The sequence below is a fragment of the Takifugu flavidus genome, chromosome 20 (genome assembly GCF_003711565.1).
Source record: "Takifugu flavidus isolate HTHZ2018 chromosome 20, ASM371156v2, whole genome shotgun sequence".
Lineage (NCBI taxonomy): Eukaryota > Metazoa > Chordata > Actinopteri > Tetraodontiformes > Tetraodontidae > Takifugu > Takifugu flavidus.
In genome coordinates this window covers 5303275-5321097 of record NC_079539.1, presented here as the reverse complement: position 1 = coordinate 5321097, position 17823 = coordinate 5303275, and the positions used below count along the sequence as shown (strand labels likewise).

The 17823-nt window shown below is 43.6% G+C and overlaps 5 protein-coding genes and 2 non-coding genes across 8 annotated transcripts; 6 read left to right on the top strand and 1 right to left on the bottom strand.

Moving 5' to 3' along the window:
• The first annotated feature begins 952 nt into the window (after nt 1-952).
• On the top strand, nt 953-2643 carry rpl37 (ribosomal protein L37). Its single transcript, XM_057018752.1, has 4 exons — nt 953-1051; nt 1751-1886; nt 2060-2144; nt 2534-2643. The coding sequence occupies exons 1-4, from the start codon at nt 1049-1051 to the stop codon at nt 2601-2603; spliced, it is 294 nt and encodes a 97-aa protein (XP_056874732.1). The 5' UTR covers nt 953-1048; the 3' UTR covers nt 2604-2643.
• On the top strand, nt 1591-1667 carry LOC130517791 (small nucleolar RNA SNORD72). The gene has a single exon (XR_008947813.1). It is a non-coding gene; the product is annotated as a small nucleolar RNA SNORD72 (small nucleolar RNA).
• Nucleotides 2353-2431, top strand: LOC130517790 (small nucleolar RNA SNORD72). Its single transcript, XR_008947812.1, has one exon. It is a non-coding gene; the product is annotated as a small nucleolar RNA SNORD72 (small nucleolar RNA).
• A 1401-nt stretch (nt 2644-4044) lies between the features above and the next one.
• Nucleotides 4045-9152, top strand: LOC130517103 (prostaglandin G/H synthase 1-like). The gene is made up of 11 exons (XM_057018734.1): nt 4045-4249; nt 4328-4417; nt 5659-5775; nt 6174-6314; nt 6403-6546; nt 6795-6976; nt 7170-7253; nt 7379-7625; nt 7789-8075; nt 8150-8297; nt 8517-9152. The coding sequence occupies exons 1-11, from the start codon at nt 4243-4245 to the stop codon at nt 8870-8872; spliced, it is 1803 nt and encodes a 600-aa protein (XP_056874714.1). The 5' UTR covers nt 4045-4242; the 3' UTR covers nt 8873-9152.
• A 283-nt stretch (nt 9153-9435) lies between these two features.
• Nucleotides 9436-11870, top strand: pdcl (phosducin-like). Its single transcript, XM_057018744.1, has 4 exons — nt 9436-9545; nt 10322-10509; nt 10598-10779; nt 10911-11870. Exons 2-4 carry the CDS (start codon nt 10335-10337, stop codon nt 11472-11474), a joined length of 921 nt encoding a protein of 306 aa, XP_056874724.1. The 5' UTR covers nt 9436-9545; nt 10322-10334; the 3' UTR covers nt 11475-11870.
• Nucleotides 11871-13971: 2101 nt separating this feature from the next.
• rpl28 (ribosomal protein L28) lies at nt 13972-15532 on the bottom strand. Of its 2 annotated transcripts, none has more exons than XM_057018750.1 (5): nt 15487-15532; nt 14941-15028; nt 14678-14801; nt 14185-14303; nt 13972-14108 (listed from the first exon to the last, which is right to left on the bottom strand). In XM_057018750.1, exons 2-5 carry the CDS (start codon nt 15019-15021, stop codon nt 14019-14021), a joined length of 414 nt encoding a protein of 137 aa, XP_056874730.1. In that variant the 5' UTR covers nt 15022-15028; nt 15487-15532; the 3' UTR covers nt 13972-14018. The 2 variants fall into 2 exon arrangements, with proteins under 2 accessions (XP_056874730.1, XP_056874731.1); XM_057018751.1 differs by lacking the exon at nt 15487-15532 and adding an exon at nt 15404-15486.
• A 231-nt stretch (nt 15533-15763) lies between these two features.
• LOC130517111 (uncharacterized) lies at nt 15764-17663 on the top strand. The gene is made up of 6 exons (XM_057018749.1): nt 15764-16114; nt 16227-16347; nt 16489-16601; nt 16733-16832; nt 16919-17040; nt 17120-17663. Exons 1-6 carry the CDS (start codon nt 16024-16026, stop codon nt 17227-17229), a joined length of 657 nt encoding a protein of 218 aa, XP_056874729.1. The 5' UTR covers nt 15764-16023; the 3' UTR covers nt 17230-17663.
• Nucleotides 17664-17823: the final 160 nt, after the last annotated feature.

Genomic DNA, 17823 nt, shown 5'->3' with positions numbered 1-17823 from the left:
TTAGAAATACAGTAAACAGTTTGTTCCGTGCAGACTGGATAATTAAACCAGCCAGATGCCTGATGGAAATACATTTTGACCTACTCTTTTCTTCATTTACCTCTCGTCCTCCATCTTTTTATTTTAAGCTACTAATCCTTTCTGGGTCACGAATATGGCCCAGACATCTCCCTCTGCGCCATGACTCACAAGGAGAGAGACTCTGCCTGGCCTGACTGGTGATGCCCCAGTCTTATGATCTGGTCCAGCTCCAGGGCTGCTCCCAGTTGAATTCACAAATATACAATATCTCAAGAAGAAATGGCCCTTCTGTCAGAACTCTCAGCCAGCATGGAATTTATTTTCTATCTAAACAATCTTTGCTCACTTTATTTGTAAGTGAGGTGTTGAGCTCTATTGGTCGAGATTTGACCACACTCTCAATGCACCAGTCAAATTAATGAATCCTTGTCACCGTTTACAAATTAGACGTCATGTAACGATTTTACAGCCCTTATCCTGAACGTGATTTTTAAAAGATCTAAAAGCATTAAAAGAGAGTCAACACTTGATGTCCTTAAATGGAGCCGACTGCAGGGCAGATCTGCTCACACACTTTGGTGCAAGACCCTACAATCAATATGTTTTTATGGACAAAAATGGAAAAATTCCAATATGGGGGTTTGAGGAGTTTTGCATAAAACAGTTGTTCCACATCTAAAGTGAAAGAAGGGAACATTATTGTAGAATAAAACCTCGACGAAGATATCCCTACATTTCCCCACTAGACGGCGCCAAACAACCAAATATTTGTCGGTTTTCTGTACAGGTACCGTATAGATCAATTTCCATACGCAGCTAAATTGGATATTGTGTTCAAAATGTCTCTTAAAATGAAAGCATATGTTTAAATTATATATTTCCACAGGATGTTAAGGTATGTAGATAAGCCATCGGCAAATTACTACATGCTGTCACATTTCAGTGTTACACAGGAAACACTACGAACACAATTTGATGGTGCGCAAGGCCCTCTTCCGGTCTCTTTCCCCTTTGCTAGCGTACGAAGATGGTAAGTCTAGTCACTGGCAGACAAATCTTTATACATCTTAGTTACGTGATACTTATTGAGGTGGAATTATTTAGATTTCGGTGTCGGATAAATGTTGATATTGTTCATTGGGAGTATTATTTAGATGCAACGTAGTTTACAAGAAGTTAATGTTGATGCTGTATCCAGCCAACATTCGCTACTTGCAACAATGTGTTTCCCTATTCAGTATGGACCCACTGTAGTCTGGGCCGAATGAATTAATATAGTCGTTATGTCTTTGGCTATACACACCAGACAGACTTTAAGTAAGTGTGCGATCCGTCACGTTAATGGGCACTTGAGCGTTTTGTTCCTTTACTCCGTGCCTGTCCGTTGCGGTTAGCAGAACTAGCCAGTCGGTCTATGTAGCTAGATCGAAGTGAATTTCCTCACGCACCCGCTTTCCTCCTGTGGTAAAACCTACACAGTGATTGACTTTTGCAAAGAGTTGCTTCTTAGATTAAATTAAACAGCTCTGGGCCGAGCCGCTATCATCCTGTGCCAAGTGTGAATGACATGTCTTGTCAGTGATGCTAATCATAAATGTCCGAACATATGACTTATTGTGATTCATTTGTCTGTACTGAGACAAGACTGTCAAACTCACACACCGATCTTAATGTGCTACAAGTGAAATGGAGGTTGGTGCTGATCTGACGCCCTTCTCTTGCTCCTCAGACGAAGGGAACCTCATCTTTCGGTAAGCGCCGGAACAAGACGCACACCTTGTGCCGTCGTTGCGGGGCCAAAGCTTACCATCTGCAGAAATCCTCCTGTGGCAAGTGTGGCTACCCCCAGAAACGCAAGAGAAAGTGTAAGTAGCTGCACAAAATGAGCTGGTTGCACCTAAAGTGTTAACAAATCCCAGTGATAGCAACTTTGCTGTTGGAGTCATTAAAAGTTAGTGGTTTAGTGGCTGTTGGTGCAAACCTTGGCTTGACAGTCATAGAAACTACCTGGTTACGTGAAGGTGTTTTTCTTTTGTAGACAACTGGAGTGCCAAGGCCAAGAGGAGGAACACCACTGGAACTGGCCGCCTCAGACACCTGAAGGTTGTCTACCGCAGATTCAGGTAAGATGTATATTTAATTTAAAAACATTATTTTTTTTTTCTTGATGTCAATTCCAATATGAAAACATGTTTTGGATTCTGATGCAAAACAATCATTTAAGGTTTAAATGTTGGAAATCAGATTTTAGTTAGTCTGTAAAGTGTTTGGGCCGTTGTACATCTGGTGATGTGGCCTTAGAACATCTGAGGTTTGACTGGTTTGACTTGACACTTACCGATGATGGAATGAGGAAAATGTCCGAACAAATGAATCAAATGTGAAATCAGTATTCATTCTGAGGTAAGCTTGGTAAAGTCTGGCGCTAAATTGAAACCGCAGCCTCAAAGTGACGATCGTCTTATAACGCCGTGTTTGTGTGCAGCATTGTAATTTTATTTCTTTAATTCAGGAATGGTTTCCGGGAAGGCACCACCCCCAAACCCAGACGCGCTGCAGTGGCCGCATCCAGCTCATCCTAAAGACACATTTTTGGTTAAATAAATGTGATGTTATAAAGGACTTTGGTATCTTGTCTTTATAGATTAACTCTGAAATTCTGGTAGATTCCTCCAGTTTCACTACAAACGTGAATTTATCTTCATTTAAACGTAAGCGGCACTCGCATATGAAGCCGAGACGGAATTCTGACAGTACTTCTATAAAAAGTAACTGACATTACTTTTCTATAATTATTCCATGCTTGGTTTAACCTTTAGGAAAAGGTCATAGACTGTCTCTTAAAACAAAATAAATGATTCTTGTGTGAAAGTGGAAGATTTTTGTAAGCATCCCTCAGTAAAAGTGTCCAGATAACCGAAGGCTGTCTCTGGCTTTAACATATTCAAAACAAATCTAGTCTAAATATTTATCAGGAGCGGTGCGAAGCTGTAGCCTGACGTAAGATGTTGGGAGGCATGGCAGGTTTACCCATGAGTCAAAAGGTTGCGTTCTTTACGGCAGCAGCTGGGAGACGTCTGCAGACTGACCACAGAGGGGAAGGTTGTATTTTACAGAAAATTGGTGCATCTGACTGGTCAGTGAGGAGGGGAATTAAGTCTGAAACATGTTTCACAACCATCAAATCCAGCTGCTGACTGGACTGAGGAGTTGTCTGTAGTATAACGGCAGGTTTATGGGGAAATGTTTGACGTGATCCTATAACTTGCACAGATTGTCATCAATCAGAAAGAAGCCTGCGGGAATTTCCCAACGTTCCTCCCTGGTCTGCCAAAACGTGCTGTGGAATACTGTAAGATTCCATACTGTTGCCCAAACTCCCTGCAGGAACACACTCTTCCTCCTTAAACATGTCAACATTTTAATGCAGCGATGCCCTGAGCAGCTGGGGGAGGGGAAGTCAGAGGTCATTGACGTACCTGCTCTACTTTGGCCTCTGGACCTGTGCTGGTAATGTCAAAACGTCAACTTCGGGACCAGGAGAGGTTTGAATCTGTGTACGCAGGGACAGTTTCTGCTCTTCCAGGACTGTAAACATAAACAGGGACATTTTCCAGGGGTCCAATTCCACTAATGTAAACTTACACGACAGCAATGAGACCGAAATGTTCAAAATGGTAAACTATAGTGGCTATACCCACTGTTGCTCACAGAAAACCTGTTCTGTCAAGTATTTCATCATTGTGGCAGCTAATATACCAGATTTAAATCAAATGTCTTATTTTGTGCCCAAGATATAATCCAAAGTGAGGATGCACCTCCTGTAATACAGTATCATTTACTGGTCTTTGAAGGCGGATCTTGATCTTCCCTCGTAATTTGAATAAATGTATCTGACATTGATGATTAAACAGGTGAAGTGAACGTTACATTAAGCAGTAACCACCGCACACCAGCAGGGGGCGCAGTATAGACGCCAACCATCGAGCGTAAATGGTCGGGCTGACGTCAGAGTTTAAAACTTTCTCTCGCTTTAATCTTCCGTCCCACTGGTGCAATGAAAGTTGGGCTGCATGCCTGCGACCGGTATCGCAGCACCCAGATACTGAAGAACCAGTTGGACCACTCGCTGCCACTCTCTTCATTATCAGTGGACCCACCTCGCGTCTGACTCCTCTGACATTTGATGGAAGAACGTCCGTTTCCAGTCCTGCTGCTGAGATGAGATGTAAGTTCACCAATAGCTGCTGGTTTCTGGCGTGGCCGCTGTAAACTGACGCTGCATTTGTGAATGATTCCTCTCTAGACTCTGTTTTCGTTGCGTTCTGGGCGCTTCTTCTCCTGCTGCCGCGACATTCTGCGTACCAGGCTGATGCCGAGGCTACCTCAAACCCAGGTAGGTGAGGGGCCAGGGGGGATTCCGGGATCCTCTCATGCTTTTGCAGAAATTGCATGTTGGTGTAAGGACACTGATGCAGGAAACGCATGTCCAGGCGGGCACGACGCGGTTCGTTCTTGCGTGTTTACTTTGTTTTATCTGCCCTTCCTCTGTCAGGTACAATAATAAGGACATTTTTGAATACTACATACACAGATGCACATAGAAGGAGAGGACAGATGTGTGGTAGTGGACAGAACATTGAGCCCTTCATGTTCTTCTAACCTTTCCTACTGTTTTTCTGAGAACATTGTTCCAAATTTTCCTGTAAGAAATAGACGACAAAGAAATTGATGAAGGAAAATCGGTCATGGTTCAATTAAAGAAATAATGACGTGCTGTGTAAAAAAAAAAAAAAAAATCCAGGCAGGTAGAGCCATATGAGAAACTTTCAGGATGTAAACTGTCATATGGATCCAAACCAGCCTCTTGGAAACGACGCTGAAGCCTTCACTTCAGCATAACTTTCACTTCAGCAGTCCTGCTGATGCATCAGATATATCAACAACAAGCTGTGGCACATGCGGAATCAGGTAACTCAAGACCTGGGCGGCTCCTCCTTTGTATTATTGTCACTATATTTCGGGACACGGGACGCCAACCAGCTCAGGAACGCTTAGATTTCTTTCTTAAAAACACATTTTTCCTTTACCGTCCTGTGAAAACAGTCAGACTGTCCTGCTTCCTTACTGATGGAGGTACAGGCAGGAAAAGCAGAGCTGTGTCCCCACATGCTCTTGGACGGAATTCTGGATCCATCCTTCACGCATGGATGTGTTATATTACTATGTGTTATAGCGGCTTCGTGCACCGTGCGCTGTGGAACGCTGCCAAATGTTGTGCAGTCTTTATGGGTGTTTGAGCAGGAATCCTGGGATGCAACGATGCCTTGTACAAACACTTTTATTTCATCCTGCCACTGAATGAGATCAGATTTCCCACCCTGACCCTGGCGTGCACCAACTTGTCTGTCTCGAACTAAAAGAAGTGAGATCTTTTCAGGCCAACTGCAGCAGGGAGTTAATTCACCCACAGAGATGTGAAAATTATTACCCAGATTCATATCTCAGCAGCTAATATAAAACCTGACTGCAGCCTTTGGGTGGGGCTCAGTGTTCCAGGTAGAGAAGAGCCAGAGCTCAACACAACTGTAGCTGCAACGTCAGAACATGTTTCTGATCGTTTCCTCTCTTCCTCAGTCAATCCCTGCTGTTATTTGCCCTGTCAGCACTGGGGCGTGTGTGTGAGATACGGCGTGGATAAATACGAGTGCGACTGCACTCGCACCGGCTACTTCGGGGAGAACTGCACCATCCGTGAGTCCTGCTGATCCTCCGGAGATCCGCTCTCATATCCTCCTGCTTTCATAAGGAATTTGAAATATTCTGAGAATTAGATGAGATGTACAGTGGGGAAAATAGTGGCTGCAGAGACCGACTGGATCAGATCTGACCATTTTAGATCTGTTTACTGAACCCTTGGCTCAATTTGTTAGTCTGATTCACACTAACAAGGACCTCTTGCTGCAGTCCTTAATTTGGTTTGATGTGCTTGGCTGACTGTTACACCGTTGCGTCATCACAAACAATTAACCTTTGTCTTGACTCAGAGAGGAGCTGGGTGGGAGGAACCAGGAAATCAGAAATGTTAAAAAAGAGCAGGGGGACGTACAGCGGCTTCGGTTTCCAATAACACGCCTCGCTTATTGTCACAGCCGAGTTCTGGACCAGAGTGCGGCTGTTGTTAAAGCCCAGCCCAGATGTGGCCCATTACATCCTCACTCACTTCCACTGGCTCTGGGACATCATCAACAACACCTTCCTGCGGGACATTCTCATGCGTTTGGTGATAACAGGTCCGTTCACTCGCAGACGCCCGATGAAGACACGACCTCTGCCTCCACCAACCACCTGTGTTTAATCTGTGTTTTCATCTGGGAACAGTGAGGTCGAACTTGGTGCCCTATCCTCCGACCTATAACTCCAAATATGGATACCTCAACTGGGAATCCATGTCTAACCTGAGCTACTACACTCGCCTCCTGCCCCCAGTGCCTGAAGACTGTCCTACACCCATGGGGGTCAAAGGTTAATCCCTCCTCCGTGGAGTCGTTACACATTAATCTGTAATTTAACATGGCATCATCTGAAATGTGTGACTTTTTTTTCGACTGAAGGTAACGTTTGCATTAATGTTTGACCTTGGGTGTTTCAGAGGTGGCGTGTGGCGTGTGAACTGTATCTGTGACTGTTTTGGGAGACACTCTGCGACATATTATGGCTAGAACGGTGACGTATCTGTGTGTTCCACGCTACCAGGCTTCTCTTGTTTCCAGGCAGGGAAGAACTGCCTGACCCTGAGCTGCTGGTTGAGAGGCTGCTGAAGAGGAGAACGTTCAGGCCTGACCCCCAGGGCACCAACCTCATGTTTGCCTTCTTTGCTCAGCACTTCACCCACCAGTTTTTCAAGACCTACAACCGCATGGGTCTGGGTTTCACCAAGGCGTTGGACCATGGGGTCAGTTCCTTTGCATCTAGGAGGAACATAAACCTCACTGGAAACCATATTATGTGTATTTTATCAACTGCTGAAAGAGAAACATGTGGGTTAACAGAATAGAGCCTTGGGGAACACCAAGATGATAAAGAGGATGATACATTATAGACCACCAGCATCATCAGCATTTTTTTCACTTTGTTGTCACCATCAGGTGGGTGCAGGACACATTTACGGAGACACCCTGGACCGCCAGTTCCAGCTAAGGCTCCATAAAGATGGAAAACTCAAGTATCAGGTAGAAAACTTCAGAGGTTTGTTCTTGGGACAGACTGGTCAAAACAAGTCAAACAAGTTTGATCAAACCATTGCGTCAGGGTTGAGGGAATTTTTAAGTGTGTACTTAGCTATTTTTCCCATCAGGTCGTTGACGGTGAGGTGTACCCGCCCACTGTAAAGGACGCACCCATCAGGATGAACTACCCATCCTGGATCCCTCCTGAGAAAACGTTTGCCATCGGGCAGGAAATGTTTGGAATCATCCCAGGTTTGACGCTGTACGCCACCCTGTGGCTCAGGGAGCACAACCGGGTCTGCGACATCCTGAAGGCCGAACACCCCACCTGGGACGACGAGCAGCTCTTCCAGACATCCCGTCTCATCATCATCGGTGAGAAAAGCTCGACAATAACAGTCTTTCTTACCAATTACACGTTTACAGCTTACAGTTGTGGGCGTCATGTTATTACCGTTGAGCGACTGACTGAGGGAAAACACACAAAGTCCTTTGATCAAATATGCAGCACGTCAGCGTCTTGTCTGATTTCTTCCAGGAGAGACAATAAAGATAGTGATAGAGGAATACGTGCAGCAGCTCAGCGGATACCTTCTGAATCTGAAGTTCGACCCGGCGATGCTGTTTAGCACGCAGTTCCAGTACGGGAACCGCATCGCTCTGGAGTTCAGCCAGCTTTACCACTGGCACCCACTGATGCCTGACAGATTCCTCGTTGATGGCGATGAGGTGCCGTATGAACAATTCCTCTACAACACTTCGTTCCTCTTTCACTATGGCCCGGATAAAATGGTGGATGCCTTCTCTCGGCAGCCTGCCGGCCAGGTAACGCACCATTTTATGTCAACTCGGTGTGTGTAAGGTTTGTACAGCTGGTACAGGCTGTGGCTCTTGTGCAGATTGGCGGTGGCCATAATGTGCCTGCTGTGCTGACCGATGTGGCTGTGAGGACCATGAAGGAGTCGCGTCATCTCCGCCTGCAGTCCTTCAACGAGTACCGGAAACGTTTTAACCTCCAGCCCTACACATCCTTCAGACATTTTACTGGTAAGAAATGTGCTTGAAGTGTGTCTGTAGATACATTTATACCGATGACATCAACACTCCACACTAAAGTCGTCTTTACTGCCATCTGGCGGTGAGATAATGCATGAAAAGGAAAAAATCAATAAGAATCTCCCAGATTGGCTTTAATGTCAATCCAGTAGAAACTGTTTGGCTCAGTACTCAATTTCTAGGCTGTATTAATCTTGCCCTAATTTGCAGATAACGAAGAAATAGCCCGTGAGCTTGAAGAGTTCTATGGGGACATTGACGCTCTAGAATATTACCCTGGTTTGATGTTGGAGAAAACAAGAACGGGTGCCATTTTTGGAGAGAGCATGGTGGAGATGGGTGCCCCCTACTCCCTCAAAGGACTCCTGGGAAATCCCATATGTTCTCCTGAATACTGGAAGCCCAGCACATTTGGAGGCAAAGTTGGCTTTGACCTAGTCAATTCTGCCACATTAAAGAATTTAGTCTGTCATAATACAAAGACGTGCCCTTATGTGGCATTTAGTGTTCCAAAGGAGGCCCAGTCACAAAGCCCTGGCAGCAAAGGAAGAGCGGATGAGCTTTGACACATAACAAATTCCAGAGAGCCAAAACTGAGGTGCAAAGGAGCTGCTGCTAGTAAAAAACAATAAAACAAAAGAAGCAAGTGTTGCGTTTCTTAATGTCTTCTCTTTTTTTTTCAAACCATATTGTGCAGAAATGTTTAGTTCTCTATGTACTGTGCTACTTGTAGGTCTATATTGGATCCGTTTTCTTCCGCTGTTTGCCACTGCGTTTTTTAATGTTTTAATGTTTGATTTGTACTGTTGATTTTTCCCCTTGTCAAATAAACATCTGGAATATGCAGCCTTGTTTGAAACTCTTTAAACATCGAATTGGTTTTAAATGAAATATGCAAATAATGTTTTTGGGTGGAAGAAACAGGAATTATTTTTGCTTCTATAGATGTGTGATATTTCACTTTTGTGTATGTATGTATGTATGTATGTATGTATGTACGTATGTATGTATGTATGTATGGGTTTGTTTTTTTTACTAATACAGTGTAGCTCTAATGACCAAATTAATTTGTCATTAAAAAACAACACCTATTTGTGAGACTGGGAAAGACTATTTGCATAATCCTCGAAGTGCACCTCTATCGCTGCTTATATTTACGACAGACATGAACGCACCACATTGCCAGTAAGCTAAGCTAGGTAGCATCGGGAATTTGCCGTATCCTACCATATTGTCGAGGTAAGATAACAATCCCCACTCTTATTTGATCAGATTGCATCACATTGCATTTTTTGACTAGTGGTGTTCAGAATGTGAAGAGATTGAATTGTAATCCTTATGCTATGTATTTTTAGCCAGTTTTAACATTTACTGTAATGACAGGAAGTCATTATAGGCTAGCTCAGTCGGCTAATGTTAATCTCGCTCATAAACACAAACGATATTTTTGGGCAATTCTAATTCTACCCGTTTTTCTGTCGGTAAATAAGAACGATTTCTGTCCTTCTCCTGCAGCGTCTGCACATGTAAGATTACAATAATCCATTTAAATGATCGGCAAAGCAGCAGATCTAGCTGTCCCTTCGATAGGACACACTTGTCTACATCTACTGTTGAACTAATACAGGACAGATTATTCTTGTCTGTCTCTAAATTTCATGCTATCAAATCTAAACGTGGTTGTAATGCTCATATGGTCATACATTGGCGACACGTTGCATCTTGTTTACTTGTTTATGACCATCAACTTTACGCACCGCCTGTACTCATTCTGGGGCTTAAACACGACTCGGTGCACACATCCAAGCTGATGTACTTATGCTTTTATTATTGACACACTTTCACCGTTATGTATAGTTTAGATGGCCTATATTTGAAATAAGCTCTTTCTGACCTGTAGGGCTGTCAGCATTGATTATCACACCCCACTGGTTGTTCTCACAGGGCTCATAATTTCAGGTATTAAGCTTCCATTCTGCCCAGTATAAAGCCAGATCTTCTCCACCTCATTTCAGGTGAACTGTTGTCATGACTACTTTGGATGACAAGCTGTTGGGAGAGAAGCTGCAGTACTACTACAGCAGCAGTGAGGATGAAGGCAGCGACAACGAGGATGGGGAACGAGAGAACAAGACCATCCGGGACGCTAATGTGGAAGAACCAGAAATAGACTACAGTGCAGACGGGAGTGCAGTCAACACAGGTACTGCTATAAATATACCGAAACACTCGGGTAACAAACTTGTAACTGTTATTATAAATGGTGACGGCTTCTCAACAAATGTCTTTAGGCCCGAAGGGCGTCATCAATGACTGGAGGAAGTATAAGCAGTTGGAAGTGGAGCAAAAGCAGGAGCAGAAAAGAGAGATGGAAAGGCTGATCAAGAAGCTGTCCATGACCTGCCGCTCGGACCTTGATCTGGAGAAAGACAAAGAGCAGGAAGCACAGCTTCAGAATAAACTTAAGGGCAAAGTAAGTCTCCTGCGTTGTGCAGATTTTTCTTTATGTATTTTGCTGTTGTTTGCTTCTGTAAATTGCTTCTGTTCACTTAATGTCTGCGTACGTATCCATATTCAACAAAAAGTTCAATTGTGTCCCCACAGATGACCATGCAAGAGTACAACATGCTCCAGGAGGAGGAGGATGATGAGGCCTTCCTGCAGCATTACCGCATGCAGCGCATCGAAGAAATGCGGCGCCAGCTCTGCCGTGGCAAGCGCTTTGCGCAGGTCTACGAGCTCAGCGGCGGAGAAGACTTCCTGGAAGCCTTGGACAAGGAGGACAAGAGCACGCTGGTGATGATCCACATCTACGAGCCAGAGGTCCCGGGCTGCGAGGCCATGAGCGGCAGCCTCATGTGCCTGGCTCAGGAATACCCCCTGGTCAAGTTCTGCAGCGTTCGCAGCTCGGCCATCAGCACCAGCGCTCTGTTCAGAGACAGCGCTCTGCCGGCCCTGCTCGTTTACAAAGGCGGGGACCTGATCGGCAACTTCGTGCGGCTGACGGACCAGCTCGGGGATGACTTCTTCGCCGTCGACCTGGAGGCGCTGCTGCAGGAGTACGGCCTTCTGCCTGACAAGCAAGCCCGCGTCCCAAAGACGGTTCGCAACGGAGCCATCATCCAGACCACCGTGAGCGACGAGGACTCTGACCTCGATATCGACTAGGAGCACAACACTCAACACGCACTAGACAGTTAAGGTGTGAACGGACTTTAGAGGATTTTTATGTATGTGAAGGCCTGTAGTGGTGATGGAGCATACTCACACATAAATGATACACATGCCAAAAATAAATACACATAGCATCAAATCATCATATCATTCCTTACATTATGGTTTAATGAAGATGTACACTTTAAAATGTTTGTTTCAATGTTCTGGTTCAGCTGCGACCATCAACTATTTATTTGTCGTGTTCAACTAGTTTCCTTAATTTTTTGGTTTTTCCCTCATGCACCTGTGTATGAAACTGTCCACACTGGCTCTGATTGCATTTTATAGCTTTTCTTATGTGCTGTGTCATTTCAAATAGTGGAGACAATAAACACCAGTAGAATTTGGTGTCTGTTTCATTTATTATTTATCAGTTGTTAACCAAGTTTCATCAAAAGTAAAACAAAAAGAACACATCATCAATTGTAATTTCTTCATTTATAAAGTCTTTTTTACCTAGTTTCTCTGCAAATAATAATTATTTGAAATGGCCAAGTGACACAAGCTGTAAGCCTCCAGCTTCCTGTGTAGTGATGCACCAACAACAGGCTCAATTCCAGTTCAATACTTGTTCCCTGGAGGAAATTCCCTTTAACTCAGCCAATCGTGTCCGATAATCACTCTGAACAGGAAGAGGCCAGAACAGGCATTAATCCATCCCTCCATCCATTCTTTTAACCGCCTCTTCCTAATCAGGGTCACAAGCTCCACAGGAATACAACCCTGGTGGGTCGCCCATCACAGGACGTGCACCAGTGTGCTGGGGGACACGGGACAGCCTGGGTCCCAGCTAGAATCGAAGCTGGAACCTGCTGCCCTTTAAACTATAATGTTAAGCTTCTGACCTCACTAACTTTGTAAACCTGAGGCAGCCCACAGCTAATGTAGCGTCAGCAGCAGGGTGAGACAGGCCAGCAGCAGAGGGGTGGTCATTGTGTGGAGGGGAGCAGCTGAAGCGTGCAGGTCATGTTCACAGAACGCATGTTCCAGGAAGAGATGGGTCTCTGCGCTGATGCCTGTCCAAAATAAAGGGTAGTCCATCGTTATGCGGAGTCCGCAGCACACACAGCATTCTAGTTTATTAACCTCCTGGTGATGACATCATTCTTGACCAATCAATGGAAACTAATGACATTCTGTGTGATTGAACTGTGGGACTCCAGTCACACCACTCACCGTGCTGGGACCACTCCTCCCACAGACTCTGGACACTGTCGCTGTGGTGGCTATGGTGATCGTGAGGATCCGGGTCTGTTTTAAACAGAAAACAGGTGATATGGGGTGGGGGGGGGGGGGGGGGACACAGCACGAGTCCTCAGGATGAGGACACAGGTCGTGTGAATGAAGACAGACAGAAAGGATTTATCAGAAAAACGAGACAAGAGCAAAATAAATCGCTAAAGAAAAAACTCAAAACTATTTAATTAATGATTCATTTAATAATCAACGCCTAAAACAAGACTAAAGATTACAAGAATAAAATCACCAACATATTCAGCCTATTCTCCAAAGTATAATTAACACTGAACCAACTTGTTTTCTGTCCTCATGAATGTAAATTACCTACTTTACTCCCCTTTCACTACATTTGCAGTTTGATTTGCAGATTTACAGGTAAAAGTACCATTTGAGTGGTACCAGAGCATCCGTTTGAGTTCCCTCAGGGCCTGGGTGAGGTTCTCCAACTGGTCATGCAGGTGGATGTTTTCCTCCATTAGCGTGTGAATAGTGTCCTGCAGCTCAAAGCTCAGGCTCTGCAGAACCAGCAGAGCCAGTGGGAGGAAGAAAAGATGCGGCCTCAGACCCATCACGGTCAGATTCCAGGAACGGAGCCCAAATCCTTCGTGTGACAGGGATGATCAGCGCAGTCGACCCCATCGGCTCAAACTCCAGGGGAGGAGACAAATGTCCCCCCCCCTCGATCCAACACTGTGGGTGGAAATCTGCCAATCGGCTGCTTTAAAATCCATCCAATATTTCTGCATCGGTGATCACACGGCAGAAGCCAGCCTGCTTGCTTCAATAAAGACGGGGATCAAACCTAAAACAAACGATAAATGTGGGAAAAAACAATGCCGCAAACATGTAGAAGCAAACACGCATCATCCACACAGGAGAGATGCAAACTCGGTTGAAAAGTGCAGGTTAACAGTATCGTATTGTTATAAGCAGGATGCTTTCAGCTCCGTTATCATCAACAAATAAGAGAATTTGAATAAAGATGTCTTGTGGAGAACTTAAAATATTTGATTTTGCTTCAGAGGTAGAAAGAATCTGTCGCTGAGCCTGGATGTTTATAGCAGCGTCGGATCTAACAGGCTGAAGTCATGATGTAGAAATGCCACCAAATAAAGTGCACCTGTTGGTGGTGGTACCTTTTAATTCTGCATAATTGCAAAAGAAAAGACCCAAAATAGTAAAAATGGAGCAAGATGAAGGACAACAGTGCTTTTTTTTTCCCAAAACATGAAGCCTTTATTTATCATGCATTTCAGTTTATGCTGTCTTGGCAGCTCTGGTGCGCTTCTTCTTGACCACAACAGGTTTCTGGCTCTTCAAAATAGCGCTGGCACGTCGCAGGGCAGCCTGGAGAAACAAGAATAGCTTGTGTTGGCTTTGCAAGAGCTCTGAAGAACACTTTTCTCTGGTGTAAATCACTCACCATGCGCAGGTCCTTCCTGTATCTGTTCTTGCTAATGATGTGCCTCAGGCTGCTGAGGGTGGCACGGGAGTTCTTGTTGATAGTGATTTTCTCGTAAGAGGTAGCAGGCTTGTTCTGACCTGTGCAACAAACGTTCCAGCTTAATCTTCACTGAAAATTATCCTTAGTATTGGGCAAACACAGATTTCTTGCTCCGACCAGACTTATTTAAGCAAATCAGACACACATGTGAGATCACAAAAGCTTTGTTGTAATTAATAAATCAAAATGTCAAGTACCAAAGCATTAATCACCTCCTTAAGTGGCGCTGGGGAAAAACTTTGAAAAAAATTTGGCGTACAGAATAAGGACAAACTACGCTTGAAATCTGTCGAGAATGTGTGGCCTCTACATTTTCTGTAATAACAGTATCATGTTTAAAGCGCAGATTGCTTGGAAATTATTTACAATGTGTGCATTCATAGGTTAGATGGATGTGACAAACGATATTTACCTCTACGCTTCTTCAGCACGACAACAACTCCTTTGCCATCAGCTGCTGGCTGAACACCAACAGTCTTCTTGTGCACCAAACCATTGAAGCGGAAAGAGTTCCTTGCCTTTAGGTTGTTGGGCTCCTGTCACATCAAGAGATTCGATTCAGATATGCTGGAGTCGCAGCCGTAACTGTGCTGATTATCATTGGAATATAGAAAAATGCATTCCACCAACTAAATTCCAGCATACAGGAAGAAGAGCAAGAATACAATTACTCACAGTGCTGTAAGTCTGTCCATTCCTCTTGATGAGGAAACTGGAGCAGTTCCTGATGACCATCCACTGCAAATGGGACGACATGACGAACCTGTACACAAGACACGTTGTTAAACTTCACCCACGCTACAAGTGGGTCTATATAGTGACAGACATAATTGGAGCAACAGCCTCCACACATGCTGCCATCTTAATAACGTGTAAATTGATTTGATTCGCAGAGTAGTTGCTCGCATGATGGTAGCGTTTGAGAACATGTACATTTATTATATGAGCGAACACGTTTCAAAAACAGCGCTCGGTCAATAGCAACATCTACTGCTAAGTTAGCAGGAGGCGAATCATACAGCCCGTCGAGGCCTAGCACCGGGCGACGAAACGACATGGATTGTTTCATTTATATAATATGAATATACGTTATCGACACCTACTATGTAAACAAAAGTGTTAAACCATATAAACATACTTTATGTGCCTATATGGACGTTGGTGATGCACCACAAATATAGTTTTGTAACCAGCTATTAGCTGCCGAAGCGACCACGTTACCTTTTAGCGGAGGAAAAGGACCAGAGAGAGCGGAAACCGTTTCACGGAACCTTTGTCGGAGATTATTGCGCACTAATGCATTACAAATTTAGCATCGAATGGAAATAATTTCACATTAAGATGCATACAAATAATTTTTGAAATATAAGTAAATGGTTTTTAAAATAACTTTGTAATAAAACAATGAATCTTCACTGTAATGTTTGAGGGTTACTACTTTTCAACGAGTCCAGCGGAGGAATACGTCCACAAAGCTACGAAGTGCTGTGTCTGTGACGCGACTGACGTCATTAGTACGCGCCCGGTGTTTACCAGCGCCACAAAAAATGTCAGATATTTAACATACAATTTAATTTAGATTTTAGATGAATGCACTGGGAGAACACATCTATAATGAATACAATTATGGGAGCGTCTAAAGCATTTTATACTGTAAGGTAGTTTTTTTTAAAATTCGAATCAGTTTATTTCGGGGAATGTCTAAAATGTTTAATGTGCAACATACTATATGCAAGCGCTTTTTGATGTGAGTGAATCATGGATGATCGTGAAGACTTGGAGACACTCGGAGAGCAATTATATACTATTATTTACCCAAAACACAAAGACGATGCTGGAAAACTTACTGGTGAGAAAATGAATGCTGATTTCCTGTGATATTAATAGTTCCAAAATAAAATAGTTCTTACTTTTCCCGTAAATTAAAAACAAAGTCAACCAAACCTGTGAATGTGTTACAGGTATGTTGTTGGAGCTGCCAGCGCCTGTAGTGAATCAGATGCTGCAGGATGAGGCCACACTGACAACTGCTGTGGAGAAAGCACTCAGAGCCTTGCAGGGGTCCCAAGAGTCCAAGTCCAGGTATCGATACATTCAACCAGACAAAAACTAATCCTTGAAATTTGGTTGTCTTAAATTTAGTTGGGTCAAAAATCAGCATTAGCTACTGGCAACCACATTTATGGTGGAATATATTAGAATGTCAGCACTCTTTCTTTATAGCAAGGTACCATGCAAGGATGAGGACGATGTGTCAGCGTCTTCTGACTCTCTGGGGGAGCAGCTGTTTGAGTTGGTGGATGTTTACAACACTGGCCACTCTCAGAAAATCACAGGTAAGTCACCACATGCAAACACAATTACCTGCTCTATAAACAAAGTCAGTGAGACGTATAACCAGCATCTGTCCTGTTTTGTGTTCAGGACATTATTGTTCTTGCTGTAAGCATGTGTCCCATTTTTCCAGGAATGCTTCTGGAGCAGCACAAAGATGCAGTTTTAAGGCTTCTCTCTGATCCTAAACTGATGGAAGAACAGGTGAACTCTGCTTTGAGGATACTTAAAGAGTAAGTAACTTGAAATGAGAGAAGAAAGAAATATATCTTGATGAGTTACAGCAGTGTTATGGAATAATCTTCATGCATCCTTCCAGGCAGAGCATAGAGGAAACGGATGTTAGTGACTCATCTGATGCTGAAGACAGAGAGAGACTTGGAGATAAGGTCTTCTCACTGGTGGAAGAACTGGATCCCCTTCATGCAAATGACATAACAGGTGAATTGACGCTCAACAGATATGCAGAATCTTCTCTGAATGAATGTTTAAGGTTGCTCCCGCACATCCATGTTTGTAGGGATGCTACTGGAGATGGACCATACTGCTCTGCAACAGCTGATCTGCGACCGTAAAATGCTGGATGTGGCTGTTCGGAAAGCACGAGCGGCTCTCAACAATCAAAAATGACCCCCTTCTCTTTGCAAAGAAGACAGGAGAACAGCCAAATAATATAAGAAATTTATGATGAATTAATACAGATAATAACGCAGACTTGGAACAACACTTGTATAAAGAGGAATGAAGGCGGACCTGGCCCGTCCCCGTAACGCCCTCTGGAGGATGTAATAAGCGCTGCAACGAATTATTTAAATAGTCTTGATTTATAGAGGAGCCCCTTCCCTTACCATCAATCTTTAGCAGACCTTTGCATGTTAGCAGACTGTTAAACATTACACTAAAACACTTGTGGCTTCCATATTTGCATCTACCCGTCAGGTTGGCTGTTATTTGTGTGCTTGCAAATTTCCAATGCAAATATTTTAGTGTAATATACAGAATTTCATTACAATGAAAATAGTTAATATATGAATCCAAATAAAGGGTATTTCTGTTTGAGCCAACACTTTAATAAGCTTTTCCATGTACATATATAACTATCAGTGTTATTGTGATTATGTTATTTAGTAGTTTATTGTAGTTGTTTTGCATATGTGGATGAAGGTACCTGAACTAATCTTTAAAATTTTAAATTAATGCTACTTCAAAGATTTTTCTTCAGAA